The 22,047-nt window shown below is 40.3% G+C and overlaps 1 protein-coding gene across 1 annotated transcript in view; it reads right to left on the reverse strand.

Moving 5' to 3' along the window:
• Positions 1-16,203, reverse strand: part of gfra4a (GDNF family receptor alpha 4a) — a 142,941-nt gene extending 126,738 nt beyond the window's left edge. Inside the window, exon 1 of the mRNA XM_063499603.1 lies at positions 15,509-16,203. Within this exon, the coding sequence (XP_063355673.1) occupies positions 15,509-15,566 (58 nt within the window). The 5' untranslated portion in view covers positions 15,567-16,203. The remainder of the gene's footprint in view (positions 1-15,508) is intronic.
• Between the last annotated feature and the right edge of the window lie 5,844 nt (positions 16,204-22,047).

Raw genomic sequence — 22,047 nt, forward strand, 5'->3', positions numbered from 1 at the left:
CCCTTTCTTTCACGTACTCCTGCTCCAAAGGCTCAGTCAGATTAAGTTGAGTGTAGGTGTTGACTGCTCCCCCCCACATTAGTAGGTGCTTTCATTGCTTTTACAGTTTGTCAGATTACATTAATTAAAAACAAAAGCTCCTTGTTGGCAGACTGTAAAACCACCGACATCCATAATGATAACGTGGAAAAAAATATTTTCAGTTTCAAAAGTCGTGAAAATCACTTTAGCGGGAGGCGCTACTGTTAATTGCCTGGAGAAACTGCAACACTACAAAACAGCTGTGTGAGTGTTATCAATATTTCTGAGGAACCCTAAGAGCAATGAGGGAGAGCAGCAAATAGCCAGTCTCTAAATGAACCGAGTCTCCTACTCAACAAGCATATAAAAAGAAATCAATATCTCTGTTAACTGTCTATTGTTCTAAACAAGAGTCTCCAAAAGCATTAGAGTCTGTATATATTGCCACTGTCATCATCTTTAAAACATGGGCTTTGACTGTGATTGACTGGCAAGCCAACATACACCCACCACCTAATTGCAATTTACTCAGAGGAAGACAAAGAGAAGCAGCTCTCTTGTCACTGACAGGATGCCGTGAGGGCTGGGGAAATTGAATTCACATCGAGAGGGATTTAATTAGACCACTTTGTACCTTTCATCGCCACAGAATCCTATTTACATTCATTCTTGTGCTACTAAGCTTCCATACCTTAGTTATATTGGTTCAACTAATCTTCAACGTATAATATATTCAAGGCAAAAAGGCAAAAAGATCAGGGTTTCATCTAATCCCTATGCACCATCTAGAATGCAGCAGAATGGCTAATCACAAACTCAAATTCAAAAAAGTCACAATCCCCATGATATGTAATATGTCCACTCCCTTGACCGTTTATGAGACACTGCAAATCAAGTTTCCGATCCCGCTGGTGAAATGGGTATATGTACCACATGAAACAAGAATGAAAAGCTACTAATTCCTTATTATATTGTGTGCAGAGTGTCAATCAAGATACTCTAAAATCCCTTCTGAAATAAATCTAAAAAAAAAAAAGTATTTAGATGTGCTAGGACAAAAAGACCTTGAAGGCAGGATTTATCAGCTTAGTTAGAGGGAGATGATCCACTGAGCGGAGATAGGACGGGGTTGCCCCGTCTTATTCTCAGCTTATATGGAGCCTGGCAAAAAGCTGCATATGATTTTCACATGGAATCCATCTCAAGGCCTGCAGGACATAAACGTATTAATATTTTAAAAAGAACAGTTTAACGTGATAAAACTGCCATAAACACAACTCCTTTATTGCTGACACGTTGTGGCCCTGTTTATGCATTCTGCCTAACTCCATTATTTATGGCTAGCCTTGCCATATTACCACCCAGCTATCAAAGTTTGTGAAGCTATTTGTGCCCTGTGAAAGGGGTCACTTATGTTGAAGAACCAACAGAGTTTTACAGGCCTTACCAGTATTTGTTTCTCTTGATAGGAGGGATTATTTTATTGTATTTACGAACACAATTCATTACCAAATATCTCCACTTAGATGACCTTTACCTTTATGCTTTCCAATCCCAGTCATGCAGATTTACATTTACCCTGCAAAGGAGAGAGTGTGCAAGGGACAGAGAGCAACTGATTGTGGTTAATGAAAAGCCCATTAGCCTTACTGATGCCACACCACCATAACCTACCAGCCAATGGGCAAACAGCTAGCTAAAGCATTTTAACACCAATATGGAATATAGTTTAGATACATGTGTGCTAAAAGGCACATTAAGCAGGAATCCCTGCGCAAACAGTTAGGCACAAGGACAATATAAGGGAAAGCAAGACCAAATCGAGCTGTTAAAATACGTGTTAAAACAACTAGCTAAAACAATTACACTGAATTAAATTAAAATAAATATTATTTCAAGGAATCTGAAATTAATTTTGACTCTCCAGTTTATATTATAGAAAAAAGGATAGGTTTTTATCAGCATGCTTAGGCAATCCTTTGACAGCCATCATTCAGATATATACTCAAGCATGATAAACAGCTGCAGAAGCACACTAATGGTAGATATATGCATCCTTACTGGAAATACAGAACTTCCATGGTTCAAAATCAACACTGTAATGCTAGCAGCACTAACTTTGCTTGCAGACTCTAAGCAAAGTACCTTTATGACTATTGTCAAAACCTTAACCCTGATCTAATTTGCTCCTTTCTAAGTCACTTATTTGCTTGCTGACACAATGTCATGTAAGCAAACTCCACCATCGCCAAAGTGCCAATTAAGTACCAAAAATGACGAATGTGCAATGACTTATTTCCAGTGACGTTAATTGCCGTTATTGACCTTTAGGTTTATTTGTGTCATTACAGATGATGCCGCTAAATACGCATCCAAGTATATGAATCACTTAAAAAATTGCATACAGGATTATGCCTGTTGTGAGCTGGCTTCAAACAAATGCCAACTCACCTCCTGCAACCACTTTTACGAGAATACGCTCTTCTTTTGCGGTTTGGACTCCTTCTGACATTTCTTTGGAGGTGGAGGAACACCAAAGTAATTGCTTAAAGGAGCTTGCTTCTTTGAAATCTCTAAGAGTTCTAAACAAATGTCTGTCCTCCTCCAGAAAATCTTATGTACACAAATGCGCGTTGCAACTTCTCATCTGGTGCGTGTCTTTTATTTTGACAGCGCATGCGCACCTACGGACCACTTATGTGCACCCCTGCTTATAAACTTGTAAATGCTGTTGTTATCACTATCATGTTGACATTCATTACCCACACATGCAAGTAGTTTACGTTCAAGTCTATAAAAGAAAGGATTAAAAATGAGACACAGTTCATTTCCTACAGCAGTCACATCCACAAATGTGTAGGCAACAGAATTGTAAATTTTCTAAGTGAATGTTTACAGGTCAGCTTTAGAGACCTTTTGTGCTGCAAATACTGTAGCTTCTCCTCATTATCTAATGCACGCAAACTTTATCAAATACTATTTTAGTATTTATTGCACTCATTTGTACTAATCACTCAAACACCCCAACTTCAGGTCAACTACAGTGCTAATTTAGAGAGATAACAAATCTATAGAAATAAATTCTACATGAAACTATGGTTCGCCTGAAATACCAACTCCTTCTTCACTTACTAGTATACTTAAATTGTTCCATATCCCTAATATGATTTGCTTGACTATTCACAGGGTCATCCCTGCAGATTGCAGAGTTTTTGCAAGCTGTAGAAAAAGATCGCAGAAAAATACAGATTGCCCTATTTTGAGTTTTTTCCCTCTTTAACAAATATTGAACATTTTTCTGATTTAATTTCCCCCCATCACTCTTTTTTTTCCCCATGTGCACATGTGATGAGTGTAAATCAGCTGGGTGGCCTGCTGCAGACAACAGAGTGGAAACCTTGTAAGAGTGTTGAGTTGCAAGCTCTTTCATTAGCCCTCATAAATGCTATTTGGCACACATCTGAGACTGCCTTGTTAGATAGCCTGCAGCGATTTGGCCCATTGCTACACATCCCCATCCTCTTCTACCTCTCCATGGTTTAGTCAGTTGACAGCCTGGCACTGAACCTGATTCCTGAATCTCGATTTCACACTTTTCCTCTATTTCTATCTCGACAGACTGAGCAGAACGCCACCACAGAAACTGAAGCCCTGATTAGAAACCAATTAGCTCCTCAGATCCCGGTGCAGGATATCATCACGATTCGCCTGCTGCTCTGGATGAAGCAGTCTGCTCTCATTTGCTGGGGGTTCACAGGGAAACGTAAGATGACAAGTGGAAGAGCTACTTCTTTAACACAACCTGAGTTAAATGTGAGCTGTAGTAGGAAAAGATTAATAAAGATTGATTTTCTTTGGGTACTTGTTTGTGTCTCACATGTATTTTTTTTTCTTGCTTAGTCGTGGATTGATGATTACGTTTAAGATCAATTTTCAGTTCAAGTTTCAGCAAAGTTCAAATTTGCTGCTGCTGGGTGAAAGAGTTTTTTTTTAAAACATCTTTGATTAGTTGAGTTTGACACCAAACAAACATACCTACCTACCAGAAACCTGGCAGCAGACGATTCAGCCTTTTGATAATTTCCCCAAACTTTTAACCACTTACAAACTTTCTGTCAGGTTCTAACAAGCGTTCTGTTTCAGCACCACAGAGAAATCTACTGACTTTTGGTCTAACTGCACTTGACAGACATTTTATGCTGTTCATTTTTTTTTAAAATAACATGTCATTGAATTGCTACACTAATTGACAGGTGATGCTGTAAAGCTGATGTCTATAATAAAGAGGTTCACTCTTATTATGCACTCATGTCCTCTACGGGAAAGCTGGCCGACTGGTTCAGCGGACACACAGTCGACAGACAGAATAAAAAGACTTAAGACATTTGGGTTCAAGCAGTTTCTGGTATATGTTAAGAAAACTAATGGCTATATACCATACAACTGTGACAATCTATGGTATTAAAGTTATTGAAACCACATGAAAATTACATGTGCACCTTCTTTCACATTACACAGGCTGTCAGACGTGAACAATTTCTGCTATATGAGAAAAAAGAAAATGGCTTCAAGTTTCTAATATATTTGGTAGGAGTGAAAAAACAGATTACAGCACAGTATATCATATTTTTTTGTATTATTTCAAGACAGGGACAAACATTAGCAAATACTGATATTTTGTTAGCTAAATTCAAATATTCTGGAATATTATGAACAAAACGCCTCATCTCATACTGCACCATCCTGAGACAATGTTACCTGAACAAACTTTCACCAAATTGGCTCAGCTAAATAACACTGGACACACTTAGCTTGACAAACCTATCTACTAATTCAGAGCACACTGATGGTCACATTAGTAAAAATAGGCCAGCAACCTTCTTACATGTACAAAAAAAAGAAGAAGAAGTATTTTTTAATACATTTTGCGACCAACTGCATCTCCAGAGGTTGAAGGTGTCACTTCTGATCACAAGGTAATTGCACAGTTCGCATAATAGGTGCCAACGTTTCTGTAAACAGTTGCAGTCTGATGTGAAGTGACATTTGACATACCATCAATACCTTGGTCAGTCTAAGAGAGACTGACAAAGGTACTGATTCAGTTCAATTGTATTTATACATGGCACCAAATCACAACAATAGTTACCTCACGGTGCTTTATATTGTAAGGTAAACAGCCTACAATTTGCAAATACTCGCCAACTAAATTAAAAAATGCAAACAGGGACAAAATGTTTCCATTAGTCTTTAAGCACAGCTTGTTGTTTTCTGCTTATATTGCTATAGAGCAGAAAGGGTACTGACGAAAAATGTAATAAATAAATAAATTTCTGTTAAGTGTGAATTTCAGTCTATGTAGACAACAATAGATATGTGATTTTCACTAACAAAGTTACAGTTTTCACAGTTAATTGCTGTATTATCAGAAACAGATTGCGTGTAATTGTCAACTTGACCTCATTCAGCTGCAGACTGATAACAGACTGTTTTATAGAAAACATTTTTGGTGACAGCGGATGCTTGACAATCTCATTTTGCAGTTAAATAAATAAAAATATAACTGAAATGAGATAAGTTTATCTTAAACAGATACTAAAAAAAGTTTGAAAAACATTTTAAAAAGGCAATAAATCACAATATGTGTTATGGCAATGTTCATCATATCACAAAATGTTAAAAATCACAATAATATCATATCGTGAGTGAAGTATTGTGATAATATCATATTGTGGTGATTCCCACCTCTTAACATCTCTATTAGTCAGATCCTGGCTTAAGACGCTGGACTGGATAATGGTGGCACAACAGCTCGATCTAGGGACGATTCATTTAGTTCAGTTCTATGTTGTTTACTAGCTAACGTGTTGGTGCGTCAGACAAGTATCGTAGCATGGAGGAAGATGTGTAACAGTGAAACGACAGCAGTTTGGAGATATCAGCTCTAAAACTTAAAACACTTTTAGTTTTTTTTTTAATCTTTTTTTTAGTTTGGTGTTTGAGTCTCAGTTTCTTCCTCACAGTTGGCATGAAAGTCTATTGGATCAGTGTTGGCAGATAAATTTTGGATCAGGTTGGATCAGTGCACCACCTTGAAAGCAGTTTTCCCACTGACCAAAAAAACAAACAAAAAAAAAACATGTTAAATTGTCCAATTTCCATTTTTGTCAGGTAGAAGAGAGGTACCCTGCTCCTTTTCCATGCAACAACCATATTCTCTATAGTGTCTATAGTCTGTGCTGTGTTCACACTGGAAAAGTGACAAAAATAAATATGTATGCTCAGTCTCTCAGACAGGCACTGGCACAGCATGTGTGATTAATGTGTGGGATCATGGGAATGGAAGCTGAGGCCTCATGATAATCAGATATATTCTTGCCGGCCCCGTCTGTGTGAAATGAGAATATGTGAGAATGTTTGAAATGGCTGTCACCTCTCTCAATAAAATTGTGGAGTGATAAGAGCCTTTATTGTATGGGATCGAATAATGGTTTGCACCAGCTGCAATAAGACACTTAAAGTTCCTTATACTTAAATAAGCACTGACAGACACACTTACAGGCTTTAAGTACTGTGAGCATTTGATGAAGGGCCTTGGAGCCTCGCTAGCTTGTTTCATTACCACCTCTCATTCTCTCTGCCTTGCCAACTCAACGCCACCCCCCCAAACTAAGGAAAAAAAAAACTTTTCCTTCTGATTAATTGCAGCCTTTTAGGCTTTCTTACAATCTGCTTGGACCATTCTGCAGCCTTTTCATTACAAACTTACAGAATACAGTGGAAGTAAATGCCATATCCTTTTAGCTCACAAGGGCAGGGTAATTTTCTATGTGGTATAATCATCCCTCGACAAAAGCAAATGGAAATGACAGGGTTTTAATATTAGAAGTCATTTTGGTCTCTACCAAGAGTTTGATTCATTCTATTTCAGAGAATGTTTATCTCCAGTACCTCCATTGCCTGTAACTGCATCCACGTACTCTTAAAATCATACTTTTTCTGTCAGAGATAGCAGAGAGCAGTGAGAAAATCATCAAGACAGCTGGCGATAAACGTCAACTGGCCATCGATGAAACACACCTACAAGTATCCAAGTGTGTCACTATCACTGAGTCATAATGAGAATCCCTAAAGCACCCCCCCCCCCCCCCCCCCCCCATGTGACTCCAAAGCATTATCACAGCAACTAGACAAATGAAACCAATAAATCACACAAGACAGAGTGAGCGTCAAAAATCGTATCTGCAAATGGGAAGATTGAGCGTGCAGATTTGGGAAAGCCATCTCTAAATCTCCACTTTAGGGATGCGGAGCAACAGGTGCTCTGCATGAAAAACAATCGCAAGTGTATAAATAGATTTTGAAGGGCCAGCTGAGTAAATTTGAGGCTTAGAACTGAGCCGATGTGCCGGGAATCCAAAGAGAAAGTCAGTTAGGGTGAGACTCTCTACAGAGACTACGTATCTCCTCTATGTTAGATGCCCAACGACAGCTCCATCCTCACAGAAAAATAAATCCCTTCTCTGGCTGTCACATGGCTTATTCACATTCACATCCTCCTCTCTCTGCTGTGTTTGCTCCTGTAATTTCTCCGACAATATTCTCTCGCTTCTCTCTGTCAGTGGAACTTGAAGGCACAGCGAAGTATCCACAAGTAAGGGAAATCAGGAAACTATGCAACGCCGCGCCAGCTACAGAGACCTGGAGAGAGAGGAGGGTGAGTATGAATTATACATGTTTCAGGGGCAGGCTTCAGATTTGTCCGAATAAATGCACGCGGGGAAATGACTGCGATATTAGCAGTTACAACGCAAGGTTACTAAACATGCAGGGAGCAAATTATTCATTCCCACCCAAAGCAAAGTGATTAGTTTGAAAAACTGCTGACAGCAACAGTAGGAGTTTGGTTTGTATACACTGGAGGACGTTCAGTGTGTCTGCGTGTGAGACTGAGCGTGGGTTAATTTGGCCAAGACTGTGCGTGGGTTGATAATTAGGAAGCTATTTGCGTGGAGTGAAATGTTCAGCTTATCTTCTGTGGAATTTCTTCCACTGTCCCTCTACACTTGAATATTTGTCCTGTGAAACTTTCTAAAAGCTGTGATTATGTTTCCCACAGCTAAACTCTTTACATTTACTCTTCATTACAGGTGTGATAATTAACAACATTACATAACTGTGAATTAAACGGCAACGTGGGTTTTTAGTAACGGAGATAAAAAAATAAAATGTCGATGCACTGCAGCTTTTTCCCACAAACTTTTCAAATGTATTTCATCTCTTTACTTTTTTGCTGTTTTTTCATTTAAACAAAACTTTTCGTTAACTGTTTAAGAAACTGCCCGCCATGTAGCATGGCGGTAAGTGGCGGGCCACTGTACAGCAGGAGATACAGAGGTGGCAGGTTCGAGTCCCATGCTGCTCACCTTCTGGGGGATGTAGTCCGTTGTAGCAGTGGGTCGCTCCGGCTATGTCCCTCACTCTGTATGGCCCACCTGTTGTGGGGGGAGAGTCCGTTGTAGCGAAAACAGGAGTCGCTCCAGTCATAACTGCCCTCACTTAGTACATTCACTTTAATTTTTCCATACTGTATATAAATACCACTGTTTTGCACATACCAACCTCTGTATATTTTATATATCTTATTTTATTGTTTACTTTATTTCATTTGTAAAACATGTATATACATACTATATACACACTCAAACACACACACGTAGAAAAACATATTTAGTATACACATTCAGTAATGTATATACCTTTACATATTGTACATATATTTATTACTTTTTAGATTAGCCATTTTTATATTTTGCTTGTTTTACATTATTGTATTTTGCACAACTCTGTTGCTTGTGAAGCTCGCACACAAGAATTTCACTCACATGTACTGTACCAGTGTACCTGCACATGTGATGTGACAATAAAAGTGATTTGATTTGATTTGAAACTGGCTGCTGTGCAGAGGTTCTGCACAGAGCTTTGCAGGCCCCATCTACATGTGGAATAACCAACAGTCTGTGCTGATCTTAGCTTAGCCCCATCATGTAAAAGACCATATACATAAAACATCTTTTTAGCAGGTTTGAAATTTGATATTGATTGTTGAATTGATTTTTGTTGTTTTTCATACTTCTTACTTTCCTATTCATGCTAAATTTTCAGCCACACAGCATTCAATCTAAGCATCGATGGACAGCGGGCAAGCACAGCCCTAGAGCCTCCAATTAGAGCTGCAACGATCGACCAGCCAGGGACCAGAATTGGATGATGTTCAGTATCCTCAGCCCAGACCATCCAGTCAGCTTCCCATATGTTGAGATGGTCCATTTCATGTATGCAAAAAATCACCCTCACCTAGCCGAATGTGGAAATTTTAAAGAAACTAACAAAGACAAAGTGTGCCAAAGCTAGCACCATCTGGAGCTAAGAACCAGCCGCAAGCCAGCAGCGTCAGTATGAGCCTCGGTATGAGCAGTAAGGGTCACAGGTCAGAACACTTAAAAAAAAATCAGTTGCACTTGCTTTTGTTTGTTAAGGTCAGACATGTCAGATAAAGATGGGTGTACAGTAACTCATTTTCATTTAGTTCTTTATACCTCTTTCCAGTGAAGGAGCACTTTATTTTCAGTTGTTTAAGTGAGTGAAGATCCAGTAACTTACTGCAGTTTGGGAGGAATTTCAAGGAAACCAAGAAAATAAAATTGTTGCATTGAAGGTAAGTTGATTTTTTGTTTATATGTGCTGTCAGGCACAGTTTTTAGAAAGAAAATCAGACTCTGCAAAAGAAAAAGAAAAAAAAAAACAGTATCAGCGGGCCACAAAATGGTTATTGGAGCATTTTTGCCTCCTAGTAGGTTCAATTCCCATAATTTGTCTGGAAAGGTGGAGAGCAACGCAAACAGCCACCAACGCTGTGCCATAAAAGACCGTTTGGCTGCAGGGCTCACGTTTAGCAACTAGCATGTTTGACAAGCATTTGGTCTAATAAATGTTAATGCACCCATGTATCCCTGCTTGCCTGGGATGAGGGAAGGTACTGTGGAGACCAAACCACCACTAAAAGTAGAAAGAATAATGGGCATGCATTCATCAGAGAGGCACAAACACAACAATAACAGTTTTTCCAATTTTGTGTGCAACTTCAGTCGGCACGGGCACAGTACTAAGTATGTGACTGATTTACTTTTTTGAGTACACATATTGTTCCCTTTCATTGCTTGTGGGAGACCAATCAGGCAAAGGCTTGAACAGCAGCTGTAGGGTCTTAATAATCTGGGCTAGAATTCTGTCCTCCTACAGCATGGCTTCTTTTCAGCTTTTCTTTTATAGAATTTATTTAATACTGAAACAAAGGCAGTCACTGAATGTAGGGTGTGATGTCCAGAGACCGTTGTAGCCCACAATATAATGATATAACTGACAGTGGAAATACTATAATGACAATTCTCAAAGAAGGTGGGTAAGTTGTTTACTTCTATTCAGATCTCCTAATAAAAGGCCAACATACATAAGAGGTTCAAGGTGAATTACTACCTTTGACAGCTTTGATACTTAAAGTCTCCACCTCCCCCTTACATTCAGTAATCACACAGATCAGAAAAAGCAGAGGAACCTGTTTCTTTACACAAAAAGTACTCTCACATGTAGAGACGCTGGACCTGTTGTGCTCATTTCCAGCTCTATTATTTAATCTAAAAGGGTAACTTGTCATAACTGAGAGGTCTTATACATGCCTGTAACTTGAAAGTCTTTTTAAGGCAACACTTTTTAGACTGATTGCGATTAGCAAAAAATAAATCAATTATAAAAAAGGCAAGACAGCATAAAAACTTCTTGTATCTTGCAGTGCTCCTCTTTACCTCTCCATGATCACATTATAATGGCTGTGAATACTAATCTGAGGTAAGGAAGCACTACTTTAAAAAACCTGTTCAACTGGACTGGAAAGTTAATCAGTAAAATAATTACCTAGCAAGAAATGGAAATCAGCAGGTTTACTTTCAGTAGCCTCAACGCTGTAATTACTTTTGGGAAACTTTGATCTAGAACACTCAAAATATAAAATCAAAATATGTGTTTTGTTCCAATCAGTGATTTGAAAGGCTGCACTGACACGATCAACAACCGTACCGTGATTAACTACAGTACAGAACGGCTGATGGCGTAAACACAGTTAAATATTATTGGTTGCTGTGTTTATTGTGAGATTGTGTGATTATGACAGATCTAATTCCATGCTACAATTTCAGAATCAAACATTTGAACATTTTGTTAGAGTCCCCAGGCCACCTATGTCTGGAAATCAAATGTTACTGAGTGATCACAAGATTGCCGCCACGAAATTAGTAGTGTGTGGCCACAAGATCAAAAAATCATGACCATTTTTTTCTTCTTTCAGATGATCCGTTTTGGGGGTCACCACAGTGGATCATCTGCCTCTATATCACCCGCTGCTTATTCTCCTTCACTACATCTTTTCCTCCTGCCTGGCAGCTCAAAATTCTTTGTCCATTATATGTACCGTCCCTCCTCTTTACATGACCAAACCATCTCAGACTTGTTTCTCCACCTTTGTCTCCAAACTGCTCAACCTAAGCTGTCTCGCTGATGTACTCATTTCTAATCTTCTTCATTCTGGTCATTCCTAATGAAAAGCTCCTTTTTTTTGTCAGCGTTAGTGTCTCCAAACCATACATGACAGCAGGTCTCACTACCACCTTGTCAAGCTTCTCTTTTACTCTCGCCGCTATCCTTGTGAGACAAATCACCCCTGACACTTGTCTACACTCGCTCCACCCTGCCTGCACTCTCTTCTTCACCTCTCTTGAGCACTGTCCATTGCTTTGGATGGCTTCACCTTCACTATATCTCCTTCTTGCATCTTCACCTTTCCACCTGTCTCCCTCCCATTAACACACATATATTCTGTCTTGCTTCTCCTTACTTTCTTCCCTCTTCTCTCCAGAGCATACCTCCACCTCTCCAGGCCCTCTTCCTCCTCCTCACAATGTCAAAGTCCACACAGAGTCTACTGCCTGATCTCATCTACCAAGAATCAGGACCACCAGTTACTAATGTGCTGGAATGAGATAAATGAGTAAACTTAATCAGGGACAAGGCAGTGAGATCTATACTTTGCTCTGTTGTTTACCATCAACACTTGACGATTATTATTGGGACCCTGATTTGCTTTTTAATTAGATTTTATTTTCATTTTGGGATGAATTATAACGACACTGTTTGACAAACACTGTTACATATGCACTGCAATCAGCAGGTCCCCAGAGAGGGTGCTGTTTTGGCAAGTAGAGGGAGGGAGAAAGGGACAAACCAAAGTGATATCCACATTGGACAATGGCCAAGTCCTTGCTGTTAAAACTAAATAAAACTGTCATGGCATACAAAGCTTAAGTTGATGTTTCATTTATGTTTCTGCACTTTATATGGACAGTGTTGACTAGGCCTGTGTTAGAGTATGAAAATCTGTCACATGCAATACCATTGTCAAGACTGCAAAAATAACATTACTTGTAATTAATAAATATTAAAAAGCATATATTAGCTATACACTTCCAGTGTCTTTCTGCTTTAACGGGTAATCTACTAGCACAACCACCGACTAACCTACACCCACTGAACTATTTTCAACATGCTTTTGTTGTACAAGGTCAAACATTCTGCTGATCATTCTTACTGATGAGTTTCAGGCAAGTTTTAATATTTTTTAATAGCAGATATTCCTGTTGTGATGAGGAAAATTATTAATTCCCACAAATTACCAACATTTAGCAAATCAATAATATCTTGTGGCTTTGCATTACTTTCAGAAATAGTATTTTATGTATGCAAATTCTTATCTTATTCTTTTTGTGGAGCTGACTAACACTATGACAGCTACTGTACTAAAAAAGATTAAACTTAATCAGCCATTAGACAAAGCAGGCTGATAAAACAAAGTGCCAGTGGATGGATGCCCTTCTTCTTAATTTTCTGGTTCCTGGTTACAGGATGTGACACTGTCCTCCCAGCCAGCCCCCTCACCTTGACACATCTTATCTATAGTTTCCTCCACCGCTGCGAGAATCAGTCGCTACAAACACATGTTAGGCAAAAACATAGCCACTCAAGTTTACCATCATTATTATTTGCCAGCTAAGCACTGCCATGTAAAAAAGATTAGACCACACAATATGCTAAGCACTACAAACCCTCTCCCATGTCAGAAATGGCAAGGCAGGGCATGTTCATTTACTCCACACCACTTAGAGAAGAATAATATGCAGATAAACCTGGTCAACTAATTGCAGTAATGATTGCAAAATGTTCAGAGCTGTGCGGGCAGATAATCAGTGAAGCATCACAAGACTGAGCGGTAAATATGGTAATTTAAAGCTGAAGTAAATAGATGCTTGTTTCTCCCCCCGTCGTTTTTTATGCCACGAGTTTAGCCCTGCAAAGTTAACAAAATGCAAAAACACAGCACACTAATCTTGCATACATCCACTTCACACAGCACGCTTCGTAAGAGAGAAACATTCATTAGATTGGAAGGATATTAGTACAGCCCTGGACACCACAGGCAGCTTTTAAAGCTCAGGTTTGGCCCAGCAAGTTGTAGAGAAGCATGCTTTTATATGCAAGGGAGCCCCAGGAAAAAAGCTGCATGCAATCCCACATAGCCGATGTGTCCTCTTAAACTGAAAAAAAGAAAAAATCCTCATAAAGTCTGCTGGTTTTCTTAAGTTCAGTTAAGCCAGTCAACGCCTCAGGATTCAAACCAGCCACCTTCCTTCCCCTTTTCTAAGCATAAACTGCTTTTCCTGCCTTTCATCTCCCCTCCGTCTCTTCCTGTGTGGCTGATGGACGGGATCATGAGGCCCCGGCTAAGTGACTCTGCCGTTTTGACACATCTTTTTGACAAGGTGAGAATATCTGCAGAGAAAAGACGAGGAGTGACTATTCCACCGAGCACATATTGCTTCCAGTTACCCACCCTGCTCATATCTTGACTGACAGCAGTGTGGTGACACAGGTTTTACATATGATGGGAAAAGTGAAGGAAGACAGCAAGGGGGGCGGGGGGTATTAGCACCGCTGAAAGTGTTTGTTAAGGATTCATGGTGGTGGAAGCTCTTGTCTAGGACCCGAGTTTCCAGTTCACTCCCAGTGTATAAGGCTGCTGTCAGTGCACCATTAGTGTGGCTGAAATCACATCTGCAGCAAAAAGGAAATGAACTGCGGGATGGAGAGCTGTCAACACTGAGGCTATAAATCTAACAAACACAAATCCCTCCGTCTGTACATCCTGTTTCCAGCCAGCATTCGTTCTGCAGGAAGTTTTTTTCCCTCCATATAATATTTTTTTCACAATAGAATGCAATAAAAAAAACCTCAGGGTGTCTACTCTTGTTTTTGGCAAACACAAAACAAAGCTGGCACTGAAACTGACTTGCACCACCTGGCCCAAGTAAGTGTGGAGGAATGGAAAAAAGCTGAGTGTCCATGTGTGCGTGCGTGTGTGCGCGTGTGCGTCTGCAGTGCTGGTGGTCATTGCTCATGATTTCAGCGTTTGATGCACGCCCTGTTTGACGGGCTCGTTTCAAGCTTCTTATACACAAATACCGTGTGCGCGCTCACACACACGCCTCTCCCGCCACCACGCACGCATGCACGCACGCAAACCACCACCACGTTGTTTTTTCCTCCGTATTCACGCACTGACAACACAATTCACCTGCAAAGGCAGGTGCACAAGCGCGTAACCCCCCACCACCATGCCCTTTCCTCCAACACGCACGCTCACAACGAACCGTGAGAAGTGGCACATGCGGGCGCGCACGCCAACAGTTTGACATACACTTGTCTGCATTGGCATTTTCGCAGCGAAGCTGGATAACAGCAGCAGCGGCAGCTTGGTGGCATCTTTATCTTTTCTTTGGTAATCTATCATCACATCCATCTGCCGGTGCTGGGAAACGGTTTAAATACATGGGATGTACAAAGGGGATTTCTGCCCGCAGGGTGGGAAAAAGAAAAAAGAACAAAATAAGACTGCGAAAAAACACAAGCGAGCATCTCTCGAGTGGAGAAAATGTGAGCAGCCTGTCAGAGTCCCGCTGTTTCATCACTCCCCAGTCACACATAGGATGTTACTTGCGGGCTTTCTGTGTGGTCTTTAAAAGAAAATCACAATCTCTCCTCTTTTTGTGACCCTGTCGTGCATCCGTGTATCTCATTAACAAACCGGCTTATTCTGCAAAGGGGTTAAAAAAACAAAAGAATGATCTCATGATGCAACTTGGACAAAAGCAAGCGAATATGGACCTTTAAAGATCATTCGCACTAAGAAAGACTTAACAAAAGCTAGTAACAACAGAATAATAGAATAAAATAAAATCAAGCCGAATGCGAGCTGCAGTGGGCAGTCACAGGACGGCGCATTGGTTTCGACCACAATCAATTGTTCAAGTGTTGATCAACTTACCGATGAGAGCCAGCTGTAAAAAGTACAGTCCGAGGAAGTCCATTATGGAGTGCGACATTAATTCAAACGGATGCAATCCTGGGCGAGAGATGATGTGCGGAGAATAAAAGCCCGCTGTTTTTGTTGAAACTGGCACTGAAATTAAGAGCGGAAAAAAAATCGCAGCTATTTCTCAAGTGATGACTGTCCACTTACGCTGACGCCGGAATCCACAACACTGCGTGAAAAAACATTAGCGGACCAGAACATCATTTTCCTTTTTTTTTTCTTTTTTTTTTTAGCAGGCAAACTTTTGTCTTGGAGGGGAAATGGGTTACAGCTGAGCCAGACCAAGACACCGCTTCCAAAATCACACCGCGGAGGGAGAAGAAGAAGACGAAGGAGAGAAAAAAAGAAGCAGTTCGGTCATTACGTGGAACAAATCGTGTGCGTATTGAACATCCCCGTGCGGTTCATCAGCACGTCCTGAGCGGCTGCTTCCTCTCCTCGTCGCCTCCACCTGCGCGCCGTCTGGAAACTGCGGCTGAATCACTGGCGCGCTGCTTTGCGCACTCCGACCCGAGAGTCAGTCCCCGCTGTGATCCTCAGCTCCCAGGCGGGCCGGCCGGAGATGCCCAACCCAGCTCGTTTAAAAAATCCAATCTTGACCAAAGTTGAAATAGGACAACTTAAATCGATAGGCTATTTCGTTACTGCCATAAAATGGAAACAACAACCCCGCGTAAAATGGTGCATAGCCTGCATCGGTGGGTAGACCATAACCACACTTTTCTGAAAGTAGGTTATCCCCCCCCCCCCCCCCCCCCCCCCACACACACACACACACACCTCCAAGAAAAAGAAAAAAAAGAGTAACTACCACAATCAACTTAAACGAGAATCAGTGAGGCAGCTGAGAAAATCTTTTTAAGGGCCCCCACGGAGGCAGAAGGAGCAGCAGTGAAAACAGAGCCAGGCTGACTCACGGTGTCTGTCTCCTAATGGTAAAATGAAGAGACCATCTTGCAGCCAGCGTGAGCTGTTTGAGGCTACCTGCTGTCTAATGTGCTCATGCTGGTCCTTTTTTTGTTCTTTTTTAAAAAACAGAACAAAGCATATCTATTTTGATCTGGGTTTTGAGGACAGTGGGTCTGATTGGCGCTTCAGACATGTACTATTATTATTTTTAAGACACAGCCTAGTTTTTTTTTTAATCTGAAGGAAATTTGTCACACACCCAAAATCACCGAATTAGACCAGACAAAAGTTACACTCCACAAGTTCTGGAGAATATTCGCACTCTACAGTACATACTGATAGCTGATAGCTTGCCCCCTCCCTCCCTCCCTCCCTCCCTCCCCGAGCCTCGAAGCCCACACTCTAGATGACAAACAAATTTTTGGGGTTCTCTTCGGGGAGTTGTTTTGCCTCTTCAAGCTTATTTTGCGGCATTTTACAGCATCACAGGGACACTTTAATCCAAAAAATGTGTCTGTGCAGTATGCAAAAAAGAAGAAGAAGAAAGACTGATACTCGTGGGAAGGATCATGCCCAATGAATAAATATATAAATAAAAATAGAAACACAACCCCATTCTCTTTTTCACTGTTCTACTTTTTCCTCTCAAGAGAGTGGGCAGTTTGCTCCTCTTAGGATTTGCTTATACGGAGGCTACAGGGAGGGTGAGAAGAATGATATCGCAGGAGGTGAGATGTTTCAAGGAGCATTTATGCTTCGAGGCCAATAGCATGTACTGCTCAGGGACCACAGCAGACTCCGTTGTTGATTTTTTCCCACATTGCTTTCTCAAGTTTTTTTTAACTATATTTGCATAGATTCTTCTTTAGCCTGAAGTGAGTTTTAATTGCTTACCGCTCATTGTTTTGTACAAATATACAACACGCTGTAAGTATAAAAATCATCATGATAATCACAGGATGCAAAAAAATTAAACTGAACATTGAAGCTTTGAGTATTTGTATCACTCTAAAATAGTACATTTTAAATATATCATAAAAAACAAATGCCATTGAGGTGCAGTAAGTTTATAAAAAAAATAATTTAGAGATGCTGAACAGTCCTGTTGTATGCTGTGACCTGATTTGTCAGGTTGTTAGTTATCTCAGTAAATAATCATTTTAAAATGCGCTAGTGGTCACTCGGTGGCATTCTCTGTTGTCTCCACACACGAAAAGAAAACAACATTCAGCACAAATTGGACTTCACTATTCAATCTGAAGCTTTTGTCTGTGGCAGCTCTGTGAATGTGCATATTTAACAAGAAATAAAACTCAGTTTTAACTTTTCTTTTTTTTTTTTTTGATAGGGACAATGGAAAGTCTGAGGTTTGGATTTGTACCCTGGCAGCTGTCTAGCAGTGCATTAACTGATTGCTCCACAGCAGCAACAGCTGGTGGTTAACTGCCTTGCTCAAGGGCGAGTTGGCTGAGAACACAGAACAATCCTTTTAGGGTCGTCGTGTCTTTCCATTTCCGACATTTCCAAAGTTCAACGCAGCCTCAACCCCTCTCCAACACTCCCTGAATCACAGTTTGTGGCCTCTGATTCTCACCTCTCCCCTTTGAATCAAGCATCCCCCTCCCCACATTGGATCCAATTTTCCTAGTGAAATATCTTCTGCGTCCCCGCCTCCGCTCCAGCTCTTGATGTGACTCAAAAAGCTGCCTTGCCCTCCAAACATTTGCAACACTGATGTCATAAGCCTGGAGAGGACGTGGGACAAGCTCCTGCTGTGTTGGCAATGCAACAGCAGAAAAAAATCTTATAGGTTGATTGAGAGGTGTTAATGCATTCAAATTAATGCCAGCTCCTGAGTTGTTGTTGTTGTTTTTTTGTTGTTTTTTTTCTGTGTCTGCCTAATGCTACACAATCTTGCTTAGACACATGGAGAGAGAAATTAGAGGGTGAGACTGAGGAGGAAAGAAAGAGAGAATACACAGAGAGAGATGTGGTGCTGCACCACCTACACACCGCCATTTCAGTGCGACTCCACAATTGTGATGGAGTCACTTTGTAGTTGTGTTATTGACCAGCGATGGAGCTGAATCAGACGCTGGAACAGCTTTCAAGGCCGGAGAATATAAACAAAGACTTGCTGGGCAAGGTACAGCTACACGATGATGACACAAGGCCACTGCAGTGCAACACTCTGCTCCGTGTCCGTGAAATCTCGTCTCCATCTCACGCGCTTTTCTCTTGTTTCTCTCACCTTCTTGTTTAACCCTTACATAACTGCTTTGCATTTTTGCAAGCAATTTACATAATTATCTCAGATGGATAATTACCAGAGTCGGCCCAATTACACAGTACTGAGATGGGCATTTAGAGAAGCCACACCAAACCAAAGTCTTATATGCCAGGACATGCTCTTGGTAAGATGGTTTAGTGCCTTTGATCATAATCTGTCACGCAGAAACAGATTTGCCAAGAAAAACGATTAATAAGTAGTTGTTGTTCATACGTGTGCAAAAGTCTTGAGTCACCCCTCAGTTCTTTATATTTTGCTTTCAGCCACATCTTCTTGTAATTTTTTAAATTGGTCCTGAGCAATATTTGTGCAGGCTTTCTCAAGCTCCGTTCTTTTTTCAGTCATGCCCAGTCCTTATCCCAGATCATTTTAGTAAGAATGTTTTTTGTTTGTTTGGTTTTTGTAAAGCCACCTAACACTGATCTATGGATCACTCAATCATAAGAAAGGCACCTAACTAAAGAGATGAACCTGGCTACGCATAACAGACAACTTAAAAAGGAATCAATTTTCAGTTGTATCTTTGGCACTTTGTTCCTAGCTGCCTGTCATAAAAACACATAGTATAACAGACTGACAGGCATAAAATATTATTATTATTATCTAAAAAACTATCTACAGCAGGTGAACAGTATATGAAAGTCATGTCTTTAAGAAACAGGGAAATATCCAGTGAAACTCTGACACAGAACCTGAGAAATGACTGGTCCTTCAGGTGATCCATCTACTGCTCACTGAAACTTCAACAGAAATGGTCTGTGTAATTATCAATGTAAAAAAGTACCAGCAGATGTGACTCCACCATGCAGTACTATCTGGAAAGCATTTGATTGGCACCAGCTTCATTTTTCAGCACAACGATGATCCGAAACACACTGCCAATGCAGTCAAAACATACCTGGATAGAAAACGACACACAGTGGAACGCTATCAGTCTGGGAATGGCCTCTCCAGAACCAGATTTCAGCATTCAAAAAGCCAACATCCAAAGAAGAGCTTTGGAATCCCTTTAGGAAACTATTCCTAAAGCCTACATAAAGAAATTACCTTAGATTTTGCCTTTTCAGAGTTCAGCCTGTGTTGAAGAAAAAAGGTACTCACACCAAATATTGATTCCGAAGCTAGTCAGAACTGCTCAAACTCAGCTTTTGCGTAATATGTTGCATATCCACGTGTGGACTATTATGGGGACTATTTCCCATTTTCCTAGCAAAACATGAAAGTAATGGGGGTGACTCAAGACTTTTACACAGTACTGTATATGACATCCTATCATGCTCCAGAGTTCTTAGCACTTAAACTGTTCTGCAGTAAGGAAGTTTAACCTACTGGCTTTCAGCAACATAGCTGAGGGCAGTGGGGCAGCAAGAAGAAATGAGGGTCAAAAAACCTCTCTGTATCGCACTGACTTTCTATTTAGCCCAAAACACTTTTCACTTCCTCCTCTTGGGCAGAGGCATAACTGAAACAACTGACAATTTGGACTGATGACACTTTTTCTTTGCTGTCACACTGATTTTGGCCCATTTTCAAATTCTGTCCCTGCTGTGGGCAATATTATCAAGCTGTAGCACTACAAAATATTTCCCGCATGCTGTAGCCTTTAACGGCAGTGCAGACATCGTTTGTGAGCAGTGATTTGAAATCTGAGTCGAATGAAACTCAGCACGTCTCATTTGATGTCCAAGCAACTTTTCAGCGGTGAGCGTCTCAGTTGATAGATTTCTGTGAAAAGGAGAAACAATGAACTGAAAAATGTTTTCTCAGTATTAATGTGCATCGTACTGCATTTTATCTTTGGGATAAAGAAAAAATTATGTAAAGGGATGGGAAGTTGAAAGGCACATTTATTTTTAGTCACATACTTCAGAATTGTACTGAATGTATCTGAGTATTTACTGCACAGTTCCAGCAGAAAGTTACCTGATGTCTCTCCAAACAGATATTCTGTGTATCTGCAGTTGGTTTGAATAATATTGTGAGTTCAAATTGTATCCATATATTTCTCCATACTATAATTTAACTTTTGACCATTTCCCCTGTGCTGTATTAACAACCTTTTTTGAAATCTCTCTGGTTTTTTTAAACTGTACAACAGTTTTATAAAAAACTTACAAAAATATGACACAATGCTTTAAATGAATCCAGCCAACAAAAAATCTAATCACATAATTAGGATTTGTCCACACATTTAGAAAGGATCAATTTAAAATAGGCTAAATATAGTGCACACCCTATGCTTTCCCATATGGAAAAGAAATAGTAAAAAATTATATGATTTACTCATGAAAGTGGCCACTTTCTCATTACTTTCATATATTGTTTTAGTAAGTATCCAAAACATACAAGTTTCATTTATATAATTTTTCAAGGGATCTTATATCTGTTTTCACTCTTGTATGCTTTTCATACAAGTTTCACACAAGACAGATACAAACTTTATAAGATTTATATATATCTTTTCCATATGGGTTAAACACTGTCAGACTGACTCATTGCTACTGATGGTTTCCTCTTTCTTAACCTGACTAAAGTCAGCTGTCCCCAACTCATGCACAAGAAAGGCAGAGGAGAGAGAGCACAGTGGTGATAAAAAAACAAAAAGACAAAAAGACAAAACCTATCGCTTTTTTTCTGAGCCCTTTGCTTCATCTTGTTAGTCAAAGAAAGGTGTGATGAGCTGGGGAAAAGTAAAACTCGAGGGTCGGAGAACCTGACTGCACTGCTTGATAATGTGATGGTGGATGTTGTTGACATGAGACTGCCATGTTGCAACTATCTTCCTACAAAAGACTACAAAAAGTGCATCTCATATACTTCACCCGCTTCACCATGTTGATTCATGCAGAATGTATAGACGAGGATAACTCAGTTAAAAATGTGACTTTATTGTCATCCATATATTTTCTTCCTCTTATCCAAATCAGTGTTGCAGTGGAGCTGGAGTCTATCTCAGCTGTCATGAGGTAAAAGGTGGGGGTACACCCTGAACAGATCGCCTACTGCAGGCTAACAGAGACAGACAACCTTTCACCCCCACATTCACACTCATCAGCAGTTAACCTAACATGCCTGCCTTTGAACTGTGGGAGGGAATCCACACAGGCACGGGGAGAACACCCTCCATACCAGGAGCTGGCCAGCACCCAGGACTTTCATGCTGTTAGGTGACAGCACCAGCCACTCTACCACCCGACAAATAAATGAAGATAATACTGCATATAAAATGCTTCCTCTTCGTGCTGAGGTGATTATTCATCTTCAGCTTTATTAAGGCTTTCTATGACTGAAG

The sequence above is a fragment of the Pelmatolapia mariae genome, linkage group LG16_19 (genome assembly GCF_036321145.2).
Source record: "Pelmatolapia mariae isolate MD_Pm_ZW linkage group LG16_19, Pm_UMD_F_2, whole genome shotgun sequence".
NCBI classification, from domain to species: Eukaryota; Metazoa; Chordata; class Actinopteri; order Cichliformes; family Cichlidae; genus Pelmatolapia; species Pelmatolapia mariae.